Here is a 24,795-nt window from a genome sequence, read left to right as displayed (position 1 = left end):
TTAGCTGCTTGGCAATGAAACAATAGGAAATTAGGATTCATCACTCACTTTTGGCTTCTTCTAAGTGAAAAGGATTGTTGGAGCTGTCGTTTTATAAGATACCGTTGACGTTGAAGGTTGTAATGCTAACTACCCTTCCTTTAGCATAGCATTGAGAAGGGCCACCTTTTCAGCTTTCTCATAGGCTTGGCTTCTGTACCAGAAGCGATAGAAAGCGCGCAATGTTTGGACGTAGAGCTTCAAAAAAATTCAAATATTAGCATAAAAACAGTGGACTAAACACACAAGCTGAGCTACAAGGAGCTCCGCAAACAGAAAGCCCAATGTGGCTGAGCTAAACAGCAAACCGGGCAAAGAATACAGTGCTTTGTGATTTGTCCGCCATCAGGCAAATATTTATTTATCTTGAAATTGCAACTAGTAGATAGTACCTCGTAGCTAAGCGACCATCCTTTAGCATAATAATGAGGAAATCCACCTTTTCCTCTCGGGCAGACATGGACAAAATAAGTCCCGCGGGCCGCATACTGCCCGTTAAGATTTCCAATACGGCCCGACGTTTCCAAATATATTTTTTTTACCTTTAAAAGGGAAGTGTACTTTTTTTGAATTTTTGCATATAGTTCACGATCATAATGAGAGACAAAAATACACCTGTCTTTTTTTTTTTTTTTTAGGATTCTAAAGATGATAATAAACACTTGCAAGATGCGGCTACATTGAGTCACAATTGTTGCCTTCAAAGCCTTCTAAAACAACTGTGAAACAGAACTTTCCTCCAGAAAGTCTTATCTTTGTCCATGCGATGTCAGAAGAAAACAAAAATTGAGCTGTTTGGCCACAATACCCAGCAATATGTTTGGAGGAGAAAAGGTGAGGCCTTTAATCCCAGGAACACCATGCCTTCCGTCAAGCATGGTGGTGGTAGTGTTATGCGGTGGGCCTGTTTTGCTGCCAATGGAACTGGTGTTTTACAGAGAGTAAATGGGACAATAAAAAAGGAGGATTACCTCCAAATCTTCAGGACAACCTAAAATCATCAGCCCGGAGGTTGGGTCTTGGGCGCAGTTGGGTCGTCCAACAGGACAATGACCTCAAACACACGTCAAAAGTGGTAAAGGAATGGCTATATCAGGCTAGAATTAGGGTTTTAGAATGGCCTTCCGAAAGTCCTGACTTAAATTTGTGGACAATGCTGAAGAAACAAATCCATGTCAGAAAACCAACAAATTTAGCTGAACTGCACCAATTTTGTCAAGAGGAGTGGTCAAAAACTCAACCAGAAGCTTGCCAGAAGCTTGTGGATGGCTACCAAGAGCGCTTTATTGCGGTGAAATCTGCCAAAGGACATATACTGTTGACCCCGCAGATTTGGCCACATTTTCAGTAGACCTATAATAAATTCATAAAAGAACCAAACTTCATGAATGAATGTTTTTTGTGACAAACAAGTATGTGCTGCTATCACAAAAAAATAAGAGTTGTAGAAATTATTGGAAAATCAAGATAGGCATGACATTATGTTCTTTACATGCATATGTAAACTTTTGACCCAGACTGTACACTGTGGTAAAAGACACATGTGTAACAATATGTAATGTGTACAATATTTACCGTATTTTGGTAATTTTCCGCATTGCCGGAAATTCTTTCCTTTCCGCATTTATTCCCGTTTCCATAGCAATGCACTTCCAACTTCCGGCAACAAATGTGTGTGTTCCTACTTCCGACAACAAACGAGTGTGTGTTCCTATCACGGAAAACTTAGTAATAGACAAAGATTACTACTTTTTGGCCAATGAGGATTCACAAACTTTTCTTTATAGAGCTAAATATATGGAGGTTGAACAGGTGGGTTTAGAAGCAAGCACGAAGAGAAGCTAGATGGAACTTGGAGCTAAGCTATGCCGACATAAATGCAGTGCATACCCAAAATCAACTGGAAAAAATGTCCCTGGCCAGCTTACACAAATAGACAACAGTCCATCGAGCGAGTCACTATAGTATTGATCATGATACATGCAAAGCGTCATGTTTGTTATTAAAACTACATACACTGTTGATTTGGCTGTGTCCAAACAAAACATGAAATGTTGGCTAATACTGTAATATGATTGTTCATGTTTTTCAGTCAATACACATTGGTGTCCTTTTGCATTGTGTTGTGCATTACAAACTCAAAAGTCATTCAGCTGCTGAAGCAGAAGCTAGCTTATGGCTAATGCCGTAGCATGTCGTCGCAAGGTTATGTGTTAGTACACTAGAAAAACAGCACCTTAGTGTTAGCTCTTATAAAAACATGGTCGCTACAGCTTGGCTATAATACAGGTTACGAAACGTAAATGAAGTATTGTTGGCGGTTTTTGGATGCATTTGAAGTGATTTAGAGACAGAATGGATTGCTCCCATTAGTTTCATTGCTAGCCACCTAGAACAAGCCGTTTATTACAAATTAGAATCCCCCCCAAAAAAATTGGTTATTTTTTTGCCAGGGTTGTTTGTGTGTTTGTTAGCAACATAACTCAAACAGTTATGGAAGGATTAGATTTTGAGGAATTTTTCAGGCAATGTTAAAAAAAACTATTCTTACCTATTACAAACACACTTCACTTCCTGCTTACGGCTTTCCACACAGAGCTGTATACGCCCCCCCACCCCGCCTTCCTGGCCCCCGCTGCGCAGAGGATTCAGGGAGTTAGCGCCAGAAAAAAAACTACACATTAGGTTTTTGTTTGAAAACTTTGAAACCGCAATACCGCTGCATTTACTATTCCGTTAGAGCAGGGGTCGGGAACCTTTTTGGCTGAAAGAGCCATGAAAGCCAACCAAATATTTTAAAATGTATTTCCGTGAGAGCCGTATAGTATTTTTAACACTGAATACAACTGTCAGGATCAAACACTGATGACATCCATTAAACAGACAAGAAGCAAGGAATTAAACAGAGACTGGATTCAATTTAGCTCAATGAGGAGAAACGCGTGGACCTGTACCCTTGTACAGTGTCGTCCCACGCTATGACAAGAGATTTCCACGCCTCCTCTTTTATTTGGACTTTCCCTGATTACAACAACTAAATGCGTGCATATCTGATAACATTGTTATTCTTAAAGTAACCAATAATAAATAAAATACTTTTGACCATTAATGCGACTTCTTGAACAGGTGCGATAGAAACGGATGGATGGATTAAAACAGTGGTCCCCAACCACGCTCGATTAGTACCGGGCCGCAGAAGAATTTTTTATTCATTTAGAAGAATATATATATATATATATATATATATATATATATATATCCATCCATCCATCCATCATCTTCCGCTTATCCGAGGTCGGGTCGCGGGGGCAGCAGCCTAAGCAGGGAAGCCCAGACTTCCCTATCTCCAGCCACTTCGTCTAGCTCTTCCCGGGGGATCCCGAGGCGTTCCCAGGCCAGCCGGGAGACATAATCTTTCCAACGTGTCCTGGGTCTTCCCCGTGGCCTCCTACCAGCTGGACGTGCCCTAAACACATCCCTAGGGAGGCGTTCGGGTGGCATCCTGACCAGATGCCCGAACCACCTCATCTGGCTCCTCTCGATGTGGAGGAGCAGCGGCTTTACGTTGAGCTCCTCCCGGATGGCAGAGCTTCTCACCCTATCTCTAAGGGAGAGCCCCGCCACCCGGCGGAGGAAACTCATTTCGGCCGCTTGTACCCGTGATCTTATCCTTTCGGTCATGACCCAAAGCTCATGACCATAGGTGAGGATGGGAACGTAGATCGACCGGTAAATTGAGAGCTTTGCCTTCCGGCTCAGCTCCTTCTTCACCACAACGGATCGATACAACGTCCGCATTACTGAAGACACCGCACCGATCCGCCTGTCGATCTCACGATCCACTCTTCCCCCACTCGTGAACAAGACTCCTAGGTACTTGAACTCCTCCACTTGGGGCAGGGTCTCCTCCCCAACCCGGAGATGGCACTCCACCCTTTTCCGGGCGAGAACCATGGACTCGGACTTGGAGGTGCTGATTCTCATTCCGGTCGCTTCACAATCGGCTGCGAACCGATCCAGTGAGAGCTGAAGATCCCGGCCAGATGAAGCCATCAGGACTACATCATCTGCAAAAAGCAGAGACCTAATCCCGTGGCCACCAAACCGGAACCCCTCAACGCCTTGACTGCGCCTAGAAATTCTGTCCATAAAAGTTATGAACAGAATCGGTGACAAAGGACAGCCTTGGCGGAGTCCAACCTTCACTGGAAACGTGTCCGACTTACTGCCAGCAATGCGGACCAAGCTCTGACACTGATCATACAGGGAGCGGACTGCCACAATAAGACATTCCGATACCCCATACTCTCTGAGCACTCCCAGCAGGACTTCCCGAGGGACACGGTCGAATGCCTTCTCCAAGTCCACAAAGCACATGTAGACTGGTTGGGCAAACTCCCATGCACCCTCAAGAACCCTGCCGAGAGTATAGAGCTGGTCCACAGTTCCACGACCAGGGCGAAAACCACACTGTTCCTCCTGAATCCGAGGTATATATATATATATATATATATATATGTATATATATATATATATGTATATATATATATATATATATGTATATATATATATATATATGTATATATATATGTATATATATATATATATATATATATATATATTATTGTTGTTTTTTTTGTTTTTTTTATTAAATCAACATAAAAAACACAAAATACACTTACAATTAGTGCACCAACCCAAAAAAAGTCCCTTTTTCATGACGAAAAATAAAATAAAAAATCCCCCCCAAAAAAAGGTTGGGGACCACTGGATTAAAATGCATGAGAATGTTTTATACCATATTTCCTTGAAATGCCGCCGGGGCGTTAATGAATTTAAAACCTCTTCTCACTCCTGCACTTACCAAAGGCATGCAGTAAAAATTTGAGTGTGATGTAAGCTTGGACCTTAAATCCTACTGAATAGCTCTGAATCTTCTTCCCTTTATGCGATTTCAAATGACCGGTGTTGAAATCAGCCTCCTCCATTTTGAAAATGATGACAGGGGAAGTGTCCCTCGTGACTTCACGAGTTTGACCCGGCGGTAATACTAAGCATGCGCTAATTATTTTGCGAAGCGAGTTTGACCCGGCAGTAATTCAAGGCAGGCGCATACTATATGCCCTGTGGCAGTTCAAGGAAATACGGTATTTTGAACGTTATTTTCAACACTGTGATTACCAGCAGAATTATTAATTACTTATCGTGTCAAGCAACATCAGCTAAGATTTATCTGAGAGCCAGATGCGGTCATCAAAAGAGCCACATCTGGCTCGAGAGCCATAGGTTCCCTACTCCTGCGTTAGAGCCTTAGCTATTACACTTATTAATTTCTCAATGTAATCAAAAACCCAGTCCCAGTTTTGATAGGTTACCGTGTAGCTGGAGAACATATTTGGCTGCGGTCCAGGAGAGAAGGTGCCGAAGGACCACCTCTTCATTGTCATCATAATGTCCTTGCCGGTCCTTTGGCCACGAATTCCACACAATGGCAGAGACTAGTTTCATGAACCTCCCGTCCATCTTGAACTTCTCGAACAATTTTCCCTCAGACTTGCTCTGGATAGGACACAGGGATTGATCAAATGTGTGGCTTTGAAATGCACTCATATTGTCTACTACAGTTATGGTAGTCCCCATGTAACCATGAACCCTTGATACCTGGCATACAGATGAAACAGCCTCAAAAGCACACTGCTCAATAATAGGGGCAACATGCGTCAGAGATTCAGTGAGGTCGTCTTTTCTTGCGCAGTAAAAATCAAGTTGATCATCAGGACTTTCCTAAAAACAGAAATATGAGACGTTTAATATCTGTTGTAGCCACACAATTATCTAGAGAAATTATTTTCAAATCATTTTCAGGAGATCACGGGTCTTTGCCTGGTGATGGGTCAAATGCAGAGAAAAATTTCGCCACAACTAGTGTGTGTGTGACAATCATTGGTACTTTAACATAAACTTTAACGGTGTGATGTTCGCGAATGAGTCAAATTGTTTGAGCACCTCTTTGAAGTGAACGATGAAAACCAAATCGCAGTTGCGAGTCATTTGTAAGTCGTTTGCGAGCCGCTTTTACTCCTGCATCTCGGTAAATTAAAGAGACCGGCAAAAAAAAAAAAAAACATTCAGGAGACCAATACATTAGACCAATTAAAATCCCCCAGGAAGTTTTTGCAATTAATTGTTTGATTAGAGAGTGACCCAAGATTGAACAATTACCAAATCTTATGACATACATATTTTGAGTTTTTTTATTGGCCATCATCATTATACCTAATAAGAAACAAAATGATGGAAATATTTCACTCTGTGTGTATTGATGACTAATTTGGCCCGCTGTTTGTCATTAAGCAGAGATGGTGGGTTCCGAAGCCCAACCAGTTGAGAACCACTGATCTAAATTATGTGTAATTAAGCAACGGATACCTTTTTGTACTTGCCCTCAAAGTCCTTAGATAATTTCTTCCTCCACTCTTGCGTGCACTCCTCATCTTTGAAGTTGATGGATATGATGTGATTCCACACCTTAAGAAAAACAATGAAAATTAAGCATTTTTTTGCATCCCACTTCTACAATATATATAATAGTTTGGTGTGGGAATTACAGTGTAACTTGCGCTATATAAGCAATAATCCATGTAGCGAGAAAAAAACATTGTACAGCACGATATTTATGTAACCAAAGAAGACAAAAGTTGTTGTGCACATTAAGCATGTATAATTGAAATAAGAGAAAACAAAATACATTTATAATCTCATATGTGTTCTAATTAAAAGTTCAATTGAAATATTTAATTAACACAACACAAACCTATCTGTCTCAGAGTTTAATAAATGCTAAGCAAAACACTAAGTTTAACAAAGCTTGTGATGCTATAAATAATAACCTTTATTTTTTATTCAAATTTTAATGACACATTTATTAACCCAATTTTGGGTCTGTGTGAAATTAACAATATTAACTTTCAAACACACCTTCATCTCCTCTGTAGAATTAATCTTATAAAGGGAAGAAATCCCCTTGAAGAACAAACTCTCCTTGAAGAATGAACTCATCCATTGTCTCAGAGTGACCATTGCATTTGAGGTAATCAAGTCTTTTTCAAACTGCTGCTGTTCAACTCCTTCAGGTTCCTAAAAAAATAATTTTTTATTTTTTTTAGATCCACAACCCGATTATTAGGGCACAGCTTAGTACATATGATTCACTTTGCATACCCGGGAAACAAAGTCAAACACTGTAGCAACCAGATCCATGCACAATACAGGCACAGATGTAAGGGTTTTTGACTTGACTCCTTTGCAAATCTTCTGAAAGAGTTTCAGCGTTGCTGTCAGGCACGATCTTGCATATTCCTCAGAGAAGCAACTGTTAAAGACAGCATATTTACAGAAAGTCTTGCGGTGATTTATGCAAAGACCAATTACACTGAACAGCACATGGTTGAACAAAACCCTGTTATTGCAAGTTCAAACGAAAATAGGACTAAGATCACCTGTATTTCTTCTCAAGTAGATATGTTTGGACATGTGAAAGAATGGCAGATACATCCTGTAATGAAAATCAAACCTAGGTTAGAGTTTTAGAAGTGCCAGTTCACATGTTCTTGCTCTAATTCAATTGTAGCCTTTTCACCGTGCACCTCTTTTACGCTCAGCGTTGATTGTGGAAATTTCAGATCGTTTAGCTGTTTTGGGAATATAAGTACTGTGGTAATTTACAAGGACCTCAATTTACGAGTATTGGACAACCAGGAATTTCCGCTTTTTCAACGCCATTACTCATTGCTATCTGGGAGCCAAAGTTATGGACATTGTTCGTCATTGATCTCTACCAGCCTTATTGACCAGCCTTACCTCCTCGGTAACTCGGATCATTTTCCATGTTAGATCTAATGAAACGGCAAGACGCCAATCAGATCAGACCAAAAAGGATTTCAAAGTCTCCCTCAGTCTGCTGGTAGAGGTAAATGATGTATATTCATATTATGACATTGGTTCATTAAATTGATATAGTTGTTAGTAGTACATTACATCATATGGCTTTTCAAATAATATTTATAATTTAAAAGTTTTTTTTCTTTTTAAAAAGACATGTTACAGTATGTATATAATGTGTGGTGTTTTAGGGAAGCTAAGCATCAGAAAAAAATTATTTCAATTAATTACAATGAGAAACGCTGTTTTGAAATAATACCAATAATATAGTATAATAAAAATAAATAGTTTTTTGACTTACAAATTCAGTCATAAAATTATTGTATAGGAAGAGAACGCTACATGCTAAAAAAAAAAAAAGTACAGCTAGTAGCTGTCGCTAGCAGGATTTCTCGGATATAAGGGATAACTATGACTTTCCACAACTATGTTATGTTGTTGGCAGGTGTGTCAAACGATGAAAATATTTATTCATGATTAATAACATTAATCAGATACACAGAAAAAATTGCCATTGTGGTGGATTATTCTGTGTATTTCAGTAAAAATGCAATTATTTATTTTCAATTGCAGAATTACATGTGAATGACTTTGTGGAACTGTTGACATTTAATTTTTACAGAGATAAAAGAGACGGATTTCCAACTATAGACGGAAAAATCACATGCCTGCATGGGGCCCCAAGGGCCCCCAAAATATCTCTTTCTTAGCTGTGGTTGGTATAAGCCCCAACCATACTCAGTTGTAATACACTTTTTCACCACTAGAGGCCGTACAGACAATCTCAAACAGAAAAAAGTCTGGAGCTAAATTCATAGACATTTCTCAAGCACAAGAACTATGACTGAAGTGGTGAAGCTGTATTTTATTTCAATGAACACATGAGTTAAGTTGGTCATTTATCAGTCCCTTCTTATGCAGCAGTATATTTGGTTTGTAGTTAGTTTTTTAATCAGCCTGACCTAAGCCCAATGTTTATGTGTCTAATAAAAAATAATCATGAACACATGGTTTCATATCATTTGACAAGGTTGTAAACTGTAAGTAGGTCAGATACAATTATTGAATACAATTAAAATCTGGAGTTGGATTACTAATTCAGTGTTAATATTTGAGTGGCCCCCTGGCCTCTGCTTAGTGGAGAAATTGGTCCCTGTGTTTAAGAAGTTTAGTAACCACTGCCATAGTAAACAGGACATGCTGTACCTCAAAGTTAGTGTAGCTAATCTCTCGAGGTGTCTTATTCGTAAAGACTTGTAAAATGTCCAAAAGTTGGGCATTCATTTGGAAGCTGTGTTCTTTCAGATCACTGATTGACATCAGGTGCAAACAGGACCGCACTACAAGTGGATCCACCTCTATCAAGTGGCCATTGTTTTTCATCATATTGACCACAGCCCTAAAAAGTACAAAAATAAATACAAATGGTCAATTTGGCTGTAGAACCAAAGTAAAAGAAACCAAATGATGATTAGCATTATATCGCAACACAGCAGTAATCTAATGCAGCACCACCTTTGCTAGTTAAGTCATACTATTGTACTGAAGTTTCAGAACAATACTTAAAAACCTTTGGCAAATCCCCACACATTCTTCTTGTTTTGGGTTTATAGTCAGACAGTCAAGTCCATAGCGTAATTAGACCAAGTAGCATCGTCTTAACAATTAGAGACACAAACTATTAATGGTCCTTTTATAGCTTTGTCAAAAGACGATGAAGAGCTATACACACTATAGGAGAATATGCTAACCAAAAGTTCTTGAGTGAAAACGAAGACGGGCGACTCGATACAAATATCGACAGTAACAATATCATGCAAATTATCAGTATATGGTCGATTTTATATCAATATTGTTTATTAGCAAAAATTATTTTGTCGTTTTTGTTATGGTTGACAAACTCTGGAAATAGGTCAATGGACACACATTTAGATCAGAGTCAATAGTAAGAAATTAATTAAATATTTAATTGACATTACACTGCAATCCCATGTTTTTTTCAGATTATAAATATATAATGAAATGACTAATTCAATGATTATAAACATTTTAATTATCAGCATTGGTATGAACTAAGGGTGCACAAAAAAATGTATTCACATCCAAATCACAATTCTTATTCATCCTGATACTAAATCGATTCATAATTTTCAAAAATCTATACAAAAAAATCTGTACATGCATACAATCAATCAATCATTTATATAGCCCTTAATCACAAGTGTCTCAAAGGGCTACACAAGCCACAACGACATCCTGGGCTCAGATCCCACATCAGGGCAAGAAAAAACTCAACCCATTTGAAACAACGAGAAACCTTGGAGGGGGCCGCAGATGTGTGGACCCCTGGGCGACCGGTGCAATGGATGTCGAGTGGATCTAGTAAACAGTAAAAGTATTCAGACGCCTTTCAATTTTGTACTCTTTGCTTCAATGGAGCCATTTGCTAAAATCAAAAAAGTTAATTTTATTTCTCGTTAATGTACACTCAGTACCCTATCTTGAAAAAAAGAAAAACTAACATTTCACATGGTCCTAAGTATTTAAACCCTTTGGTCAGTATCGAGTAGAAGCACTCTTTTGAGCTAGGACAGCCACGAATCTTCTTGGGAACGATGCAACAAATTTGTCACGCCTGGATTTAGGGGTCCTCTGCCATTCTTCCTTGCAGATCCTCTCCAGTACTGTCAGGTTGGATGGTGAACGTCGGTGGACAGTCAGGTCTCTGGCTGGGCCAGTCAAGAATGGTCACAAAGTTGTTCCAAAGCAGACACTTCTTTGTTATTTTAGCTTGTGGTTAGTGAAGTGAAGTGAATTATATTTATATAGCGCTTTTCTCTAGTGACTCAAAGCGCTTTACATAGTGAAACCCCAATATCTAAGTTACATTTTATTTATTCTTTTAAACCTGTGTGGGTGGCACTGGGAGCAGGTGGGTAAAGTGTCTTGTCCAAGGACACAACGGCAGTGACTAGGATGGCGGAAGCGGGGATCGAACCGGGAACCCTCAAGTTGCTGGCACGGCCACTCTACCAACCAAGCTATATATATGTAGGGTCGTTGTCTTGTTGGAAGGTGAACCTTTGGCCCAATCTGAGGTCCTGAGCACTCTGGAATAATTTTTCTTTTTAGGATATCTCTGTACTTGGCTGCGTTCATCTTTCTTTCAATTGCAACCAGTCATCCTCTCCCTGCCACTGAACCCCCCTCCACCTCCCATAGCATGATATTGCCACCACTATGTTTCACCGTTGGGATTGCATTGGGCAGGTGATGAGCAGTGTCTGGTTTTCTTCACACATACTGCTTGGACTTAACACAAAAAAGTTAAATCTTAGTCAGATCAGTGATTGTTATTTCTCATAGTCTGGGAGTCCTTAATTTTTTTTTACAAAACTCTCTGCAGAATTGCACTGAGGAGAGGATTCCATCGGGCCATTCTGCCATAAAGCCCTGATTGGTGGAGGGCAGCAGTGCAAGTTGACTTTGTGGAACTTTCTCCCATCTCCCGACTGCATCTCTGGAGCTCAGCTACTCGCTGGGTATTTATTTACCTCTCTCACCAAGGCTCTTCGCCCACGATTACTCAGTTTGGCTGGACGACCAGGTCCAAGAAGAGTTGTGGTCGTCCCAAACTTCTTCCATTTAAGGATTATGGAGGCCCTTGTGCTCTTAGGAACCTTGAGTGCTGCAGAAATTATTTTGTAACCTTGGCCAGATCTGTTTCCTTGCCACAATTATGTGTCTGAGTTCCTTGGGCATTTCTGTCGACCTCATGATTCTCATTTGCTCTGACATGCACTGGAGCTGTAAGGTCTTAAATAGACAGGTGTTTGCTTTTCTAAATCAAGTCTAATCAGTTTATCTTAACACAGCAGCACTCCAAAAAAAGGATCGGAACCATACCAAGGAGGCTCAGAAGACATGGACAGCATGTGAGTTTATGAGTGTCACAGCAAAGGGTCTGAATACTTATGACCATGTGATATTTCAGTTTTAATTTTTTAAAACATTTGCAAAAATGTCTACAATTCTGTTTTTTTCTGTTAAGATGGAGAACAGTGTGTACAATAATAAAAAATAAAAAGATACTTTTTGATTTTATCTAATGGCTGCAATAATAGAAAGAGAGACAAATCTAAATTTTAAGGGGTCTGAATATTTTCCGTACACATATTCACACACATATAAATATTATTTTAATTTTTTTACAGGAATCGGATCAAATCGTTGTGTTCCCAAAGATTCACACCCCTAGTATGAACCATACTGCCTCTGCAACTACTTGGTATTGGATCGACACTACAATTTCTGGTATCGCCTGAAATTATTGTAAAGTAAACAGAAAAATAAGCGTTTATTACACTTTAACAAAAGTAGAGATACAACCATGTTACAGTAGAAAGTAATCAGATATTAACAGTAAATTAGCAATTAGATTAATAAGAGTTTTGAAAAAAATAATACAACTGGAAATGCTGAAATTTGTTAATGCATACTTCAGCAGCAGCAAAATTAGCCATATTAATTTTTTTTGAAATGGTTCTATTATCATTTATACGGCAAAAAATATTATGATATACATTGTTATCGCAGGAGGCTGCAATATAGATCTTAGGCCATATCGCTCATCCCTCTGGTCAACAACTGGTGTCTTTGGACAGGCCTCACTTACATCACCAACTATTTGAAATTATCTCTATAATACCGGTAACGTCTGAAGTTGTACAGATTTTTTTAGAAAATCGATGAGATATGTATGTAATGTAATGTTGATGGTGTTCTTACTTCTTGTCATGACTGTTCATTTTATATCCCTGGTCCCAGACTCCTTGCAGACCTGCCATCGACAAGTCAAACTCAGAGCTGCTGGAAGTCAGTGTCTCAAAGGGTTTTGTGGAGCCTTCGATGAGGTGAAAGAGCGGTAACACCAAAATCCAGTTGGGATCTCCATTCTGCTTCACAGTGTTTATGAGTGACAACAAATGACTTGGCAGCCTAAAAGACAGACAACAATGTGCTGATTGTGTGATTACAAAACACTTTTCTGCTGTAAGTTGCAGTAATTCTTCTTTACCCTTTAAGAACAGCAATATCCTGTGAAATCTTTTCCCAGTACTGGAGGAAGTCGTTTCTGTTTAGTTTGGGTAAACACAGTGCAATGCATAGGCGGAGGAGCGCGGTCGAGTCCAGTTTGATGGTGTATGTTCTACACACATAGAGCACGATCACAGCCGCTCGCAGAGGATCTTTAATGTACACACTCTCTGCATTTTCATCCTTCAGTAATTGAGGAGTCATTTGTGTCAGCATGAATTCCTTCATCATCTCCTTCACCTAGGAAATCAAATCATAAATGCAAAAGGGTGAAAAAGGACTTGGCAACATGTGAATGGAGGTTTCTACACAATGACTGAACTTACTTCATCCTCTCCATAGTTTAAGGATGACCATTTGTGCTGTTTGACCTCATAAACATATGGGTTTGAATAGACCTGAAAGAACTGATTCAGCTGGAGTAAAAAACTTGACACATTGATGTCAGTCCAGTCGCTGAGAAGCTCAAATATCCTGCCCAGCATTATTCTCCCAGCGATCTCTCTGCCTTGAACAAGTGGTTTCTTCTGGTTGGGCCAAGGTATATATCCTTTCATTTTGTCTAAAATGCTTTTTGATGGCTGAATACAGACAATGTCATCATATTGATGCCAGTCCCCTTTATCAAAAGGATACAACAGAAATGTATTAGGACTTAACGAGCCAGAAGTCTATTTGACAAGAGTTCAAATTTTCCATACCGTCTTTGTTAAGGAGGTGGTCTTTCACAAACAAGCATCTGTTAGTAATGTGGGCAGAATCCAATTTGTAGATGTACTCATACACAATTTTTTTCTGTTCTGCCTTGTAGACAGCATATTTGTATGGTATTGACACGGACACAGCCTCATCTTTTGTTGTTTCCATACTGCCTTCGACCAAATACCCATGTTCCCCATAATCTCTGCAAAAAAACAGACGGAGAAAAGAGAGGAGGACGACACAGGAAGTCTTAAATAAATCAGTCAGTGTGAGCAACCAGTGGAAATGTCATCATATCATCTTATACTGTAAATGCTTCACAACCCAATAAACAAGTGTGTCAATACACCATATCCACTATTATTAGTACCCGGTCACACTTAGCTGAACTGCATTTTCAGCCCATGTTCCAATATGAGATCCAGCCCTGATGTAGACGAGATCTTTACTCGGGTCAAGATTGAAGTCTTTTGAGAGGACGGCGTGGAAGTAAATTGTCATTCTGGTTTTGCAAGAAGTCATGTTTGTCTTCCTGATTCAGACAACCAAAAGGGAAAACATAGCGTTATTGCTACGATTATGTTTTAATTTGTATTACATGTCAGCAGAAAAGTGTGGCCAACTAAAAAAAAAACTAACTTTTTTTGTATCAGTTCAAGTGGCAACATATTGGATAATGCATCATCCGCCATGTGCTCCACTGCAACCGGCATGTCTACGCTGGAGCCGATGTCTGCATTATGTTCCTTGAAAAAAATAGACCCCTTAAAACAGAGCAGGATGAATGGTCTTAACTGTTTATGTTTACTTTGCATTTAGTGTTACCTTAGATGGCGTCTGAGGGCCAAAGACCATTCTTTGTTGTGTAGTACTAGATTGCTTATGGTTTTGCTCCTTCTTTCCATTTTCGGTCAGTTTTGATTTTGCTGTCATTTCTGGAATCCCGTTGGGGTTACGGTCAAGTGAAGGTTTCTCAGAGGTGACTTGTTGATCTTTGGCGTTGGAGTTGTCGCTTCGAGGTCTTTGAGACTTTTTGTTGTTAGCTTTGTTGCCTTTGCCAAAACCTGAGCTAGCTTCTAAACTGGTGGGGTCCTTAGAGGTAGAGTCCCCAGTCATAGCTGCTGAAGCTTGACCAGATGTTTGTGCATCGCTCCCTTCAGTGATAAGTTTATCCGAAGTGACTTCAGACGTGGGTGTTCTACTTGTTTCAGTCGTTTCACTATCACTGCCACCAGCCTGTGTATTACTATTGTTGCTAGACAAGCTTTCTTGTGATGAGAACTCTTGTTGAACGGAATCCATGACATTTTCCGATGTTTGACTTATCAATGAAGAGGGTGTGTCTTTGTTTGATGTTGGTAAGATACCATCTTTACTCTTTCTGTCCCTCTTTCTCTTTTTTTTCTAAAAAACATTAAAAAAAAGAATTAGGTCAGTGTTCTGCTAAAACAAAACCACAATTTGAACAATAAAATTCACCAACTACTACATTGGAAACACACACGTATGAGTTATCAAGATACAATACATAATCTGTACCAAAGACTGCTTTTTACCAAACCTCTATACCAAATGAATACCTGTCAATCAAAACCGGGCATTGTTATTTTTCTTGGCAGATTTCTATATATTGCTGAACATAGACAGAAAGGGGTCGCTTGAGATTGGCTGCCGCATCATTTTATGGGGCCCGCAAAAGCCTGGTAATAAAGTGCATCAATAAAGTGTTTCATCTTTCTTACTAAATCTATTTGTTCTTTCCATTTGAAAATGTATGTATTGCATGGAATTGCACATGTTTGAAATGCTAATATCTGATCATGCAACAAATACTATAATATTATTTGGGCTGTCAACGTTAACGCGTTAATGCATGTGATTAATACAAATGTTGTATTGCGGTATCATAAAAGGATTAAGATTAATCACAGTGTTTGTTTTGAATTAAGCATAATTATTTTAACGGTATCTGCTATGTTTATCTTAGGAACTGGGTGCCACAGCGTTTAGGATCCGTTATGCTACAGTGTCCGCTCTACGCACAGCCTTCCGACGGTGTCATGATGTAGTTGCTGATCTAGTTAAAATAAGAGTATTTTATTACTTTATTATATGTGATGTACACTGCATCCAAACTCCAAGTGCAAAAAAATCTGTTCACTTTAGCTGGGCTTATTCCAGCCGCAGGTGCGCAGAAGAACAAAAGTAACTAAGTCAATGGGAGAATACGCAAAAGGCCAGATTTGACTAGGAATGCCCACATAATGCTCATCTTGGATAACGGGCACGCCCAATTTGCATAAGTTAGGCAAAAGTGCTAAAGTCGTGACGGAAGACTCATTACTCATTTACTGCTCATTACTTTGCCATGACATCTTTTTTTGTCTGTGTGAAAAGCATGGAACACAGACCTTTACTAACACTTGTGAATTTTTTTTAGATCCATGAAAGCATAATGTAATGTAGCATAATGGAGCCTTCAAATCTTGCTTTCCGTGACCGGGTTTCGCAGTACGCATGCACCAACTTCTTAGCGACGCACTCAGGATTGTTTTGACACAGTTGAGTTGAGTTGAGTTTGTGTTTATTTCGAACATGCAAGCATACAACACTATATATCAAAATTTTCCAGTTTCTCTTTTCAACATGTTCGAAAAGGAGTAGGAAGAAGCAGAGTTTATTTAATCCTACCCCTTTTCTTTACATAACAGTTGCTAAAACTTTTGTTCACTTCCTGTTCTAAATTTATTTACAATATATTCCATAAGTAATTACATTAAAAATAAATAAATAAATAATTGGTGAAGTAAGTTATATTCCATTCGATGAGATAAGTAAGGTTATTTTGAAAATGAATGGATGAAATAAATTCAGAATGTTTATCATGGTTTTTGTACTTTATTAACACTTTGAGTTTGAAGAGTTTCTTGAAGTGGATCATATTAGTACATTATTAGCTCCTTCATTGTTTATGTTATTTGTTTGGTTTTTGTTTCTGTTGCTCTATGTTTTTTTTAACCTTATAAGCACTTTGATTCAATTTAAAAGTTGTTGTAAACATGCTATATGAATAAAATTGACTTGACTTGACTACATTGTTTGATTGCTTTGCTTAATCCATTCAATAATTTAATTCCACATACAGATATACTGAAGGTCTTAAGTGCTGTACGTGCATACAATGCTTTAAATTACATTTTTCTCGAAGATTATATTTCTCCTCTTTTTTTGAGAAGAATTGTTGTATATTCTTGGGTAGCAAGAATTTTAGCTGTTTGCAAATTCACTAAGTCGTGGAATTTCAGTATTTTGATTCAATAAATAAAGGGTTTGTATGTTCTCTATATCCAACATTATGTATTATTCTAATTGATCTTTTTTGTAACAGCATTAATAAATAAAGTGTACTTTTGTAGTTATCTCCCCATATTTCTACACAATAACTTAAATATGGTAACACTAGCGAGCAGTAGAGAACATGAAGTGATTTTTGGTCTAGATCATGCTTTATTCATTATTGAGGTGTTTCTTGCTACTTTATGTTGTTTTTTGTTTTTTTTACATGAGATTTACAGTTCAATTTATCATCAATCATTATACCTTGAAATTTGGTTTCATTTACTCTTTCAATTTCAATTCCGTCTATTTGTATTTGTGTTTGACTTTCTCTTCTTCTGTCACCAAATAGCATTATTTTACTTTTACTTAGATTCAAAGATAGTCTGTTTTTGTCAAACCATCTTTTTAACTTGTTCATTTCTTCTGTTATTATTTGTATTAGCTTCTGTGTGTTCTCTCCTGAACAAAACGCAGATGTATCATCCCCAAATAATACCTTTAAATGGATCTCATTAGACCAGGGTTGTCAAACGCGTTTTCAAAGAGGGCCACATTGCAGTTATGGCTGCCTTCAAAGGGCCGCTTGTAACAGTGAATGTATGAATAGAAACGAATAATCGCCTCATTATATTATTACACAATTGCCTATGCATTTGATTTCTGTACATACAAATTGATGCGTAACTTGCTTTGACGTCATAAGTCAAGGTGACGAGTGGATATTTATGTATGTATTATTATTTTGACTAGCAAGTTGTATTACTGTATACCGGTATAATAATTAGGGGAGCTGATAAAAATTGATTGACATCTGAAACGCGATTCTTATTTATTTCAATTCTAGGTTGGTGAATAATTGATTTACAAAAAAAAAAGAAGAATCACTTTTTATAAATACCTTTTTAGGCCATATCCATACTTACCCGCTGCGCCTATAAGGCATACGTCACCAACCAAAATGAGGTTTTGTAACCCGTAACCTGTTTTGTAAAGTTTTATTATACCAAATAGTACTTTGCAAGAATGAAGTTGCGACTTGTCCAGGGTATACCCCGCCTTCCGCCTGAATGCAGCTGGGATAGGCTCCAGCACCCCCGCGACACCGAGAGGGACAAGCAGTAGAAAATGGATGGATGGGTTTGAATCGTGTTAAATCGAGAATCGATTCTGAATCGAATCCTCACATCATTTATCAGAAACGATGCGAATTGTGAAGGGCCTAAAGATTGTCGCCTCTATTAATGATATAATATTTGTTGCATGAGCAGATGATATTCAAGTTTAAAACACATGCAATTTTGTGCATTACATATTTTTTCACACAAAATAGAAACAGTCAATACATATAGTAGGACAGATTAAGTACATACATTATTTCTTGGCTTGTCCTAGGGACCCCATTAAGTCATAAAAATGGGGTCCCAAAGAAAATTGTTGGGGTCCCACTGTTTTGTAACGGTTTTGAAAACAAATTACAAATGTGTGCATTATCCTGCTATATCTCACATTGTATACGGTTTTGGAAAAAGGTTGTCATAAATGTTACTTAATTCATTAAACAAAATTGTACAAAAGAAAACAATTTTTTATGCATATTTAAATGTATTCAGTTATAAACATTAATTAATTTTCTTCTTTCCTTCATGGATCTAAATTTTACCGCTGCCGCCCCAAAATCAAAGTTCTCTGGCTGACGAGGACCACTGACACATCTCATCTCTGCATATTTTACCAGAATATCCTTATGGGCATTACATATATCAAAATTAAGAACCCACTGTATTATTTACTTGTTGAAATACCATTTACAAAACTAAAATCTACCCAAATGACCCCTTTGCTACTGCCAAAAATGGATTTGAAGGGTATTTTAACAAATAAACAGTACAGGAGGTACTTGATTTTGATATTTGTAAAGCCCAAGAGTGTATTCTGATAAAATACGCAGAGATAAGATTTGTCAGTATCAAAATATTACTTGAAATACATTTTTGGCAGCAGCAACGTGGTTGTTTGGTTATATTTTAGCTTTGTTAAGGGTATTTCAACATGTAAACAATACAGTAGGTACATGATTTTGATATATGTAATTCACATATGGGTATTCTAGTCAATTATGCATGTGTAAATATGCGATGTGTAAATATCAAAATATTACTTTGAATCACTTTTTGTTACTTTCAATGAACATTTTACATCAATGAATAAATCTAAACACTTTATAAATATGTATTATGTGCACTTAGAAGTAACAATTACAATTGTATGTATCTTCCAAACAAGAAAAAGGTTTTATCACATCAACATCTGACTAACAACAGTCCGTTAAATCTCATTAATACCACAAAAAAGGCAATCTGTCATTTTCCGGACACGATAATCGCTTAAATAATGTCAAACACATAGCGTTACAATAACCACGAAGTTAAAGTGTTAGTTTCACACGTAGTAATCCGCTGTTGACAGACGAAACCAAAAAATGCAGTTTTAGCGAGTGGTGCGCGCTCCCGCCAAGGAAAGACATTTTTGGCAGGCAATCACATTTTGGTACAACACCGCCAAATATAAACAAAACAAAACACCGTCGGAAATCCATAATCGATTAAAAAAACAAGCAAACTTGAGTTTTGACCCGGAGAAGGCAGTGTCTGTAAAAAAAAAAAAAAATCTGCGTCCCAAACGCGTGAACTTCCGGAAATGCGTGTCCTTTCTGATTTCAGGGCGTAAAAAGACACAAAATGTGCGTTAACGCCAACATTGGATGTGGCGGAACAGATTTGAGTTTGACACATGTGCATTAGACAGGGCTGATATGAGTGGAAACATATTTTTAACAATGTTAAAAAAAAAAGGTTACGAGTGTTTTACCTTTTTCTTTGAGTTGACAATGCTCTTGTCATTTGGCCCACTGGAGGTATTTTTGGTGAGTTTCTGTGATGTGTCTTCTTCCAAATCTGCCTCCAGGGACATTGGTTCATTCCCTTGACGTGAATTAAAGAGTTCAAACTGATCAAAATGCTGCTAAAGGATCAAGGTAATTGTCCAATGCATCAAAATAGAGAAGTGGCCTCTGTTCCTTGTGCCTGAACAATGCGTTGCATATAAAGCTTTATTTTAGTGTAGGTATAGTATTTTTCAAGGGTTACATATAATTAGCACAAGTGCATTTCTTATTCGTATGCAGCCCATAATCCTCAAATTGTATATATGATTTGCAAAATGTTTCTTACCGAGGCTGTTGGGAGGCTGGAGAGACAAATTTTTGCCACAGTTGCTGCAGAACTTGGCTTTCTTCTTACAATTGCGACCACACTTTGAACACTTCATTTTTAAGACTTCAGAGCTATAAAACACACAAAAAAATATCAAATTGAATAACTCACCCTGGTCCCAACAAGAAGAGATGTATTTCACTTTCAAGTGGATCAACTAAGACATCCATCCATCCATCCATGTACTACCGCTTATCCCTTTCGGGGTCACAGGGGTGCCAGAGCGTCTCCCAGCTGCACTCGAGCTGAAGGCGGTGTACACCCTGGACAATTCGCTATCCCTAAAATTAGGGCCAACACAGACAGACAGACAACATTCACACTCACATTTACACACTCGGGCCAATTTAGTGTTGCCAATCAACCTATCCACAGGTGCATGTTTTTGGAGGTAGGAGGAAGCCGGAGTACCTTGTTGTAGTTAATTTTGTGGCGAGTTTGGTCCGTTTTACAAAATAATAACGCCACAAATCATATGGGTTGTATATGGACTATTTTTTTTTATTCCACACACGCCGAGCACCCACTGGCAGAAATGTAGATAGGCGCTTCTGCCATACTTGCCAACCATCCCGAATTTTCCGGGAGACTCACAAATTTCAGTGCCTCTCCCGAAAATCTCCCAGTACAACAATTCTCCCGAATTTCTCCCGATTTCCAGCCGGACCTGAGTGACGACAGCCTTTCGTCACGTCCACTTTTCCTCCACATAAACAGCATGCCGGCCCAGTGACGTTATAACATCTATGGCTTTTGGAGAGTGCACAACTGCACACACAACAAGAAGGAGACTATTATATATGTCTTCGCTATCCATAGGTTTATGTACAACTCATAAAGTAGGCAGGCACGGAGCTATTTCTCGGCGTGTGTTCATTCCAGCCGGCACGTTAACACGCTGACACACAACATCCGGAATCCCATCATGCATTGCTGCAAAACTACAGCAAGTAGTAATGTCCAAAAAAAGATAGTGACAGAGAATGGAACAAGAATGGACAATTCAACCCTAAACTCACTCCTTTCCTGCAAATTAAATGTAACAGATGCTGCCAATACCTATGCTCCTTCAAAGGCTTTGCTACTGGCTGCAAAGCATTGCACTTTCAAATACAACAATGAGTAGAGAGGAGTGTTATGGGTGTGTCCATCCATCCATCCATTTTCTACCGCTTGTCCCTTTTGGGGTTGCTGGAGCCTATCTCAGCTGCACTTGGGCGGTAGGCGGGGTACACCCTGGACAAGTCGCCACCTCATCGCAGGGCCAACACATATAGACAGACAACATTCACACTCACATTCACACACTAGGGCCAATTTAGTGTTGCCAATCAACCTATCCCCCAGGTGCATGTCTTTGGGAGGAAGCCGGAGTACCCGGAGGGAACCCACACAGTCGCGGGGAGAACATGCAAACTCTACACAGAAAGATCCCGATCCCGTGACTAACCCAGAACTGCTCAGGACCTTCATATTGTGAGGCAGATGCACTAACCCCTCTTCCACCGTGCTGCCCAATTATGTGTGTGTGTGTATATGTGTAAATAAATTAACACTGAAATTCAAGTATTTCTTGTACGTATGTATGTATGTGTAATAAGCGGTAGAAATGGATGGACGGATGTATGTATGTGTAGATATGTATACATATCTATATACATACAGATGTGAGTGTGTGTGTAAATGTATATACTGTATAAACATATATACAGTATATATGTTTTAAACTATGTATGTGCATATATATACTATATATATATATATATATATATATTTTTATATATATATATATATATATATATATATATATATATATATATATATATATATATATATATATATATACTGTATATATATATAAATATATACAGTGGGGCAAAAAAGTATTTAGTCAGCCACCGGTTGTGCAAGTTCTCTCACTTAAAATGATGACAGAGGTCTGTAATTTTCATTATAGGTACACTTCAACTGTGAGAGACAGAATGTAAAAAAAAAACAGGAATTCACATTGTAGGAATTTTAAATACACAGTAGGTTTGGTGTTCTTGGGATGCAACTCAGTATTCTTTTTCCTCCAAATACGACGAGTTGAGTTTATACCAAAATGGATACATGGATGATACAGCAGAGGATTGGGAGAATGTCATGTGGTCAGATGAAACCAAAATAGAACGTTTTGGTATAAATTAAACTCATATATATATATATATATATATATACATACATATATATATATATATATATGTGTGTATATATATATATATATGTATATGTATACATATATGTATATATATATATGTATACATATATATATATATATATATATATATATATATATATATATATATATATATATATATATATATGTGTGTGTGTGTGTGTGTGTGTGTGTGTGTATATGAGGTAGATCACCTCGACTTGGTCATTTATTAAGGAACTGATTAATGTTGAAAAACTTATTGGAGTTTTACCATTTGGTAAATTGTACGGAATATGTACTGTACTGTTCAATCAATCAATCAATCAATGCCTACTGAGCTTATGGTGCTGTTAAGTTATTGAGGCTCAATTTGCCTCAATATTTTTAATTTTAATGTATAATTATTTTATATATATTATTGTTTTAGTTGCTCAAGATATATTCCTGGCTCTGAATTTGCTCATTGCTATTTTTATGTTTTTGTGCATTATTTGTTGCCGTAATCATTAAACGAACAGGTTACTCATCAGTTACTCAGTACTTAAGTAGTTTTTTCACAACATACTTTTTGCTTTTACTCAAGTAAATATTTGGGTGACTACTCCTTACTTTTACTTGAGTAATACATCTCTAAAGTAACAGTACTCTTACTTGAGTACCATTTCTGGTTACTCTACCCACCTCTGTGTGTGTGTGTGTATATATATATATATATATATATATATATATATATATGTCTTGATTGGATTATCCAGAGAATAGTGCTCGAGACTACTTCATCTCTACAGATCTGTTTCATGAGGGGTTCCCTCAATCATCAGGAGAAAAAAAAAAAAAAAAACTCCTGATGATTGAGGGAACCCCTCATGAAACAGATCTGTAGAGATGAAGTAGTCTTGTGATTTTTTTCCCACACCTACATATATATATATATATATATATATATATATATATATATATATATATATATATATATATATATATATATATATATATATATATATATATATAAAATTTCAGTGAATTCTAGCTATAAATATACTCCTCCCCCTTAACCCCGCCCAATCTTCCGAATTCGGAGGTCTAAAGGTTGGCAAGTATGGCCTATGCCCAGGTGCATGTCTTTAACTGAATTAAAATGTAAAAGAATATTCAAAGAAATAGTCATGAGAATAATAAAGCTGATTGATACCTACAGTATCAGGAAAAGAGATGTAATATACTGGGAATAAAATAATAAAAATGTTTTTAGGCTCAATAAAACACTGGCTTTAGAAAGCAGGTCCACACACAAGAAGATGCATTCATATTGTACACTCTTGACAAAACTAGTCATAACACAGCTTTCGCTCGCCTAGAAATTAGGAACCATTTTGAAAGACACAGTGATCCCTCACGATGAGAAAGGATCTTTGGTTGTATCATCATATTTGGACTCAATGTCCACTTCCGGTTTATAAGAGCTCATCTGCTAGCAATGGCAAACATCAACGGGAATATATAATATGCAGTGTATAAAATAGAAAATATATCACCAAACATGTCAGTATACTTTCGAACCTTCTTATACAAGAGCGTCGTCGAAGCATTTTAACAAGATGTTCCCTATTAGAAGCACTGTACTAAAACTGCGCAGCAAAAATACAGTCGGGTTTCAACCACAAAATAGACACCCAAGATGAAGATCATAATGAACAATGTCGTTGAGCTTTTTGAGAGCTTCGTCTTACCTGCACCGCGAAAAACACGTCCGTTATTCGGTCAGCGGTACCGGGTTATGGCACAGATAAGCGTGGACGTGGAATACTGTATGTGAATTTTCACTTTCACTTTGTTTTCTCAAGAAATGGGCGTTTGGTAGGAAACGTTCCTCAACCAGGGAGGTTAGTACCCACTGGCGTGGTTTATGACTTTCGGGACATGCTTAAGTTGCATTAATAATAATATAAAATAATCAACATGCCTGAAACCATTTTTTAATGACTAGAAAAAAAGAATAGAGACATATAGCTGAAGTAAAGAAAATTATGTTGAAACAACTAAAATTGTAAATCATTAAATGCAAGTAATACCATTGACGAGGGTTTATGCAGTGATAGAGAAAAATAAAAGTAAATTATGTTAAAAAAAAGTTTTGTAAAAGTTTTAAGTGGATAGACCATTAAATACGTTTAAAAATAAATACAGCAGCAGTTCTCAAACAGA

The 24,795-nt window shown here is 37.8% G+C and overlaps 1 protein-coding gene across 3 annotated transcripts in view; it reads right to left on the bottom strand.

Annotated features, from left to right (window-relative positions):
* The window catches only part of LOC133541821 (E3 ubiquitin-protein ligase rnf213-alpha-like), an 88,648-nt gene extending 64,178 nt beyond the window's left edge, over window positions 1–24,470 (bottom strand). Inside the window, exons 1-17 of one of the 3 annotated variants that reach the window (XM_061885444.1) lie at window positions 24,321–24,470; window positions 20,349–20,461; window positions 19,987–20,099; window positions 14,605–15,183; window positions 14,419–14,543; window positions 14,150–14,311; window positions 13,779–13,981; window positions 13,404–13,696; window positions 13,058–13,317; window positions 12,769–12,978; window positions 9,187–9,379; window positions 7,539–7,594; window positions 7,261–7,411; window positions 7,018–7,176; window positions 6,469–6,567; window positions 5,701–5,823; window positions 5,415–5,598 (exon numbers count right to left, since the gene is read on the bottom strand). In XM_061885444.1, coding sequence (XP_061741428.1) covers window positions 5,415–5,598; window positions 5,701–5,823; window positions 6,469–6,567; window positions 7,018–7,176; window positions 7,261–7,411; window positions 7,539–7,594; window positions 9,187–9,379; window positions 12,769–12,978; window positions 13,058–13,317; window positions 13,404–13,696; window positions 13,779–13,981; window positions 14,150–14,311; window positions 14,419–14,543; window positions 14,605–15,183; window positions 19,987–20,099; window positions 20,349–20,445 — 3,007 coding nt within the window. In that variant the 5' untranslated portion in view covers window positions 20,446–20,461; window positions 24,321–24,470. Of the gene's footprint in view, window positions 1–5,414; window positions 5,599–5,700; window positions 5,824–6,468; window positions 6,568–7,017; window positions 7,177–7,260; window positions 7,412–7,538; window positions 7,595–9,186; window positions 9,380–12,768; window positions 12,979–13,057; window positions 13,318–13,403; window positions 13,697–13,778; window positions 14,312–14,418; window positions 14,544–14,604; window positions 15,184–19,986; window positions 20,100–20,348; window positions 20,462–24,320 lie in introns of those variants that run through there. The other 2 variants (XM_061885445.1, XM_061885446.1) reach the window with 2 other exon arrangements.
* Between the last annotated feature and the right edge of the window lie 325 nt (window positions 24,471–24,795).

The sequence above is a fragment of the Nerophis ophidion genome, linkage group LG23, assembly GCF_033978795.1.
Source record: "Nerophis ophidion isolate RoL-2023_Sa linkage group LG23, RoL_Noph_v1.0, whole genome shotgun sequence".
Taxonomy (NCBI): domain Eukaryota; kingdom Metazoa; phylum Chordata; class Actinopteri; order Syngnathiformes; family Syngnathidae; genus Nerophis; species Nerophis ophidion.
The sequence above is the reverse complement of the archived record's forward strand: the minus strand, read 5'-3'. Positions and strand labels throughout refer to the sequence as shown.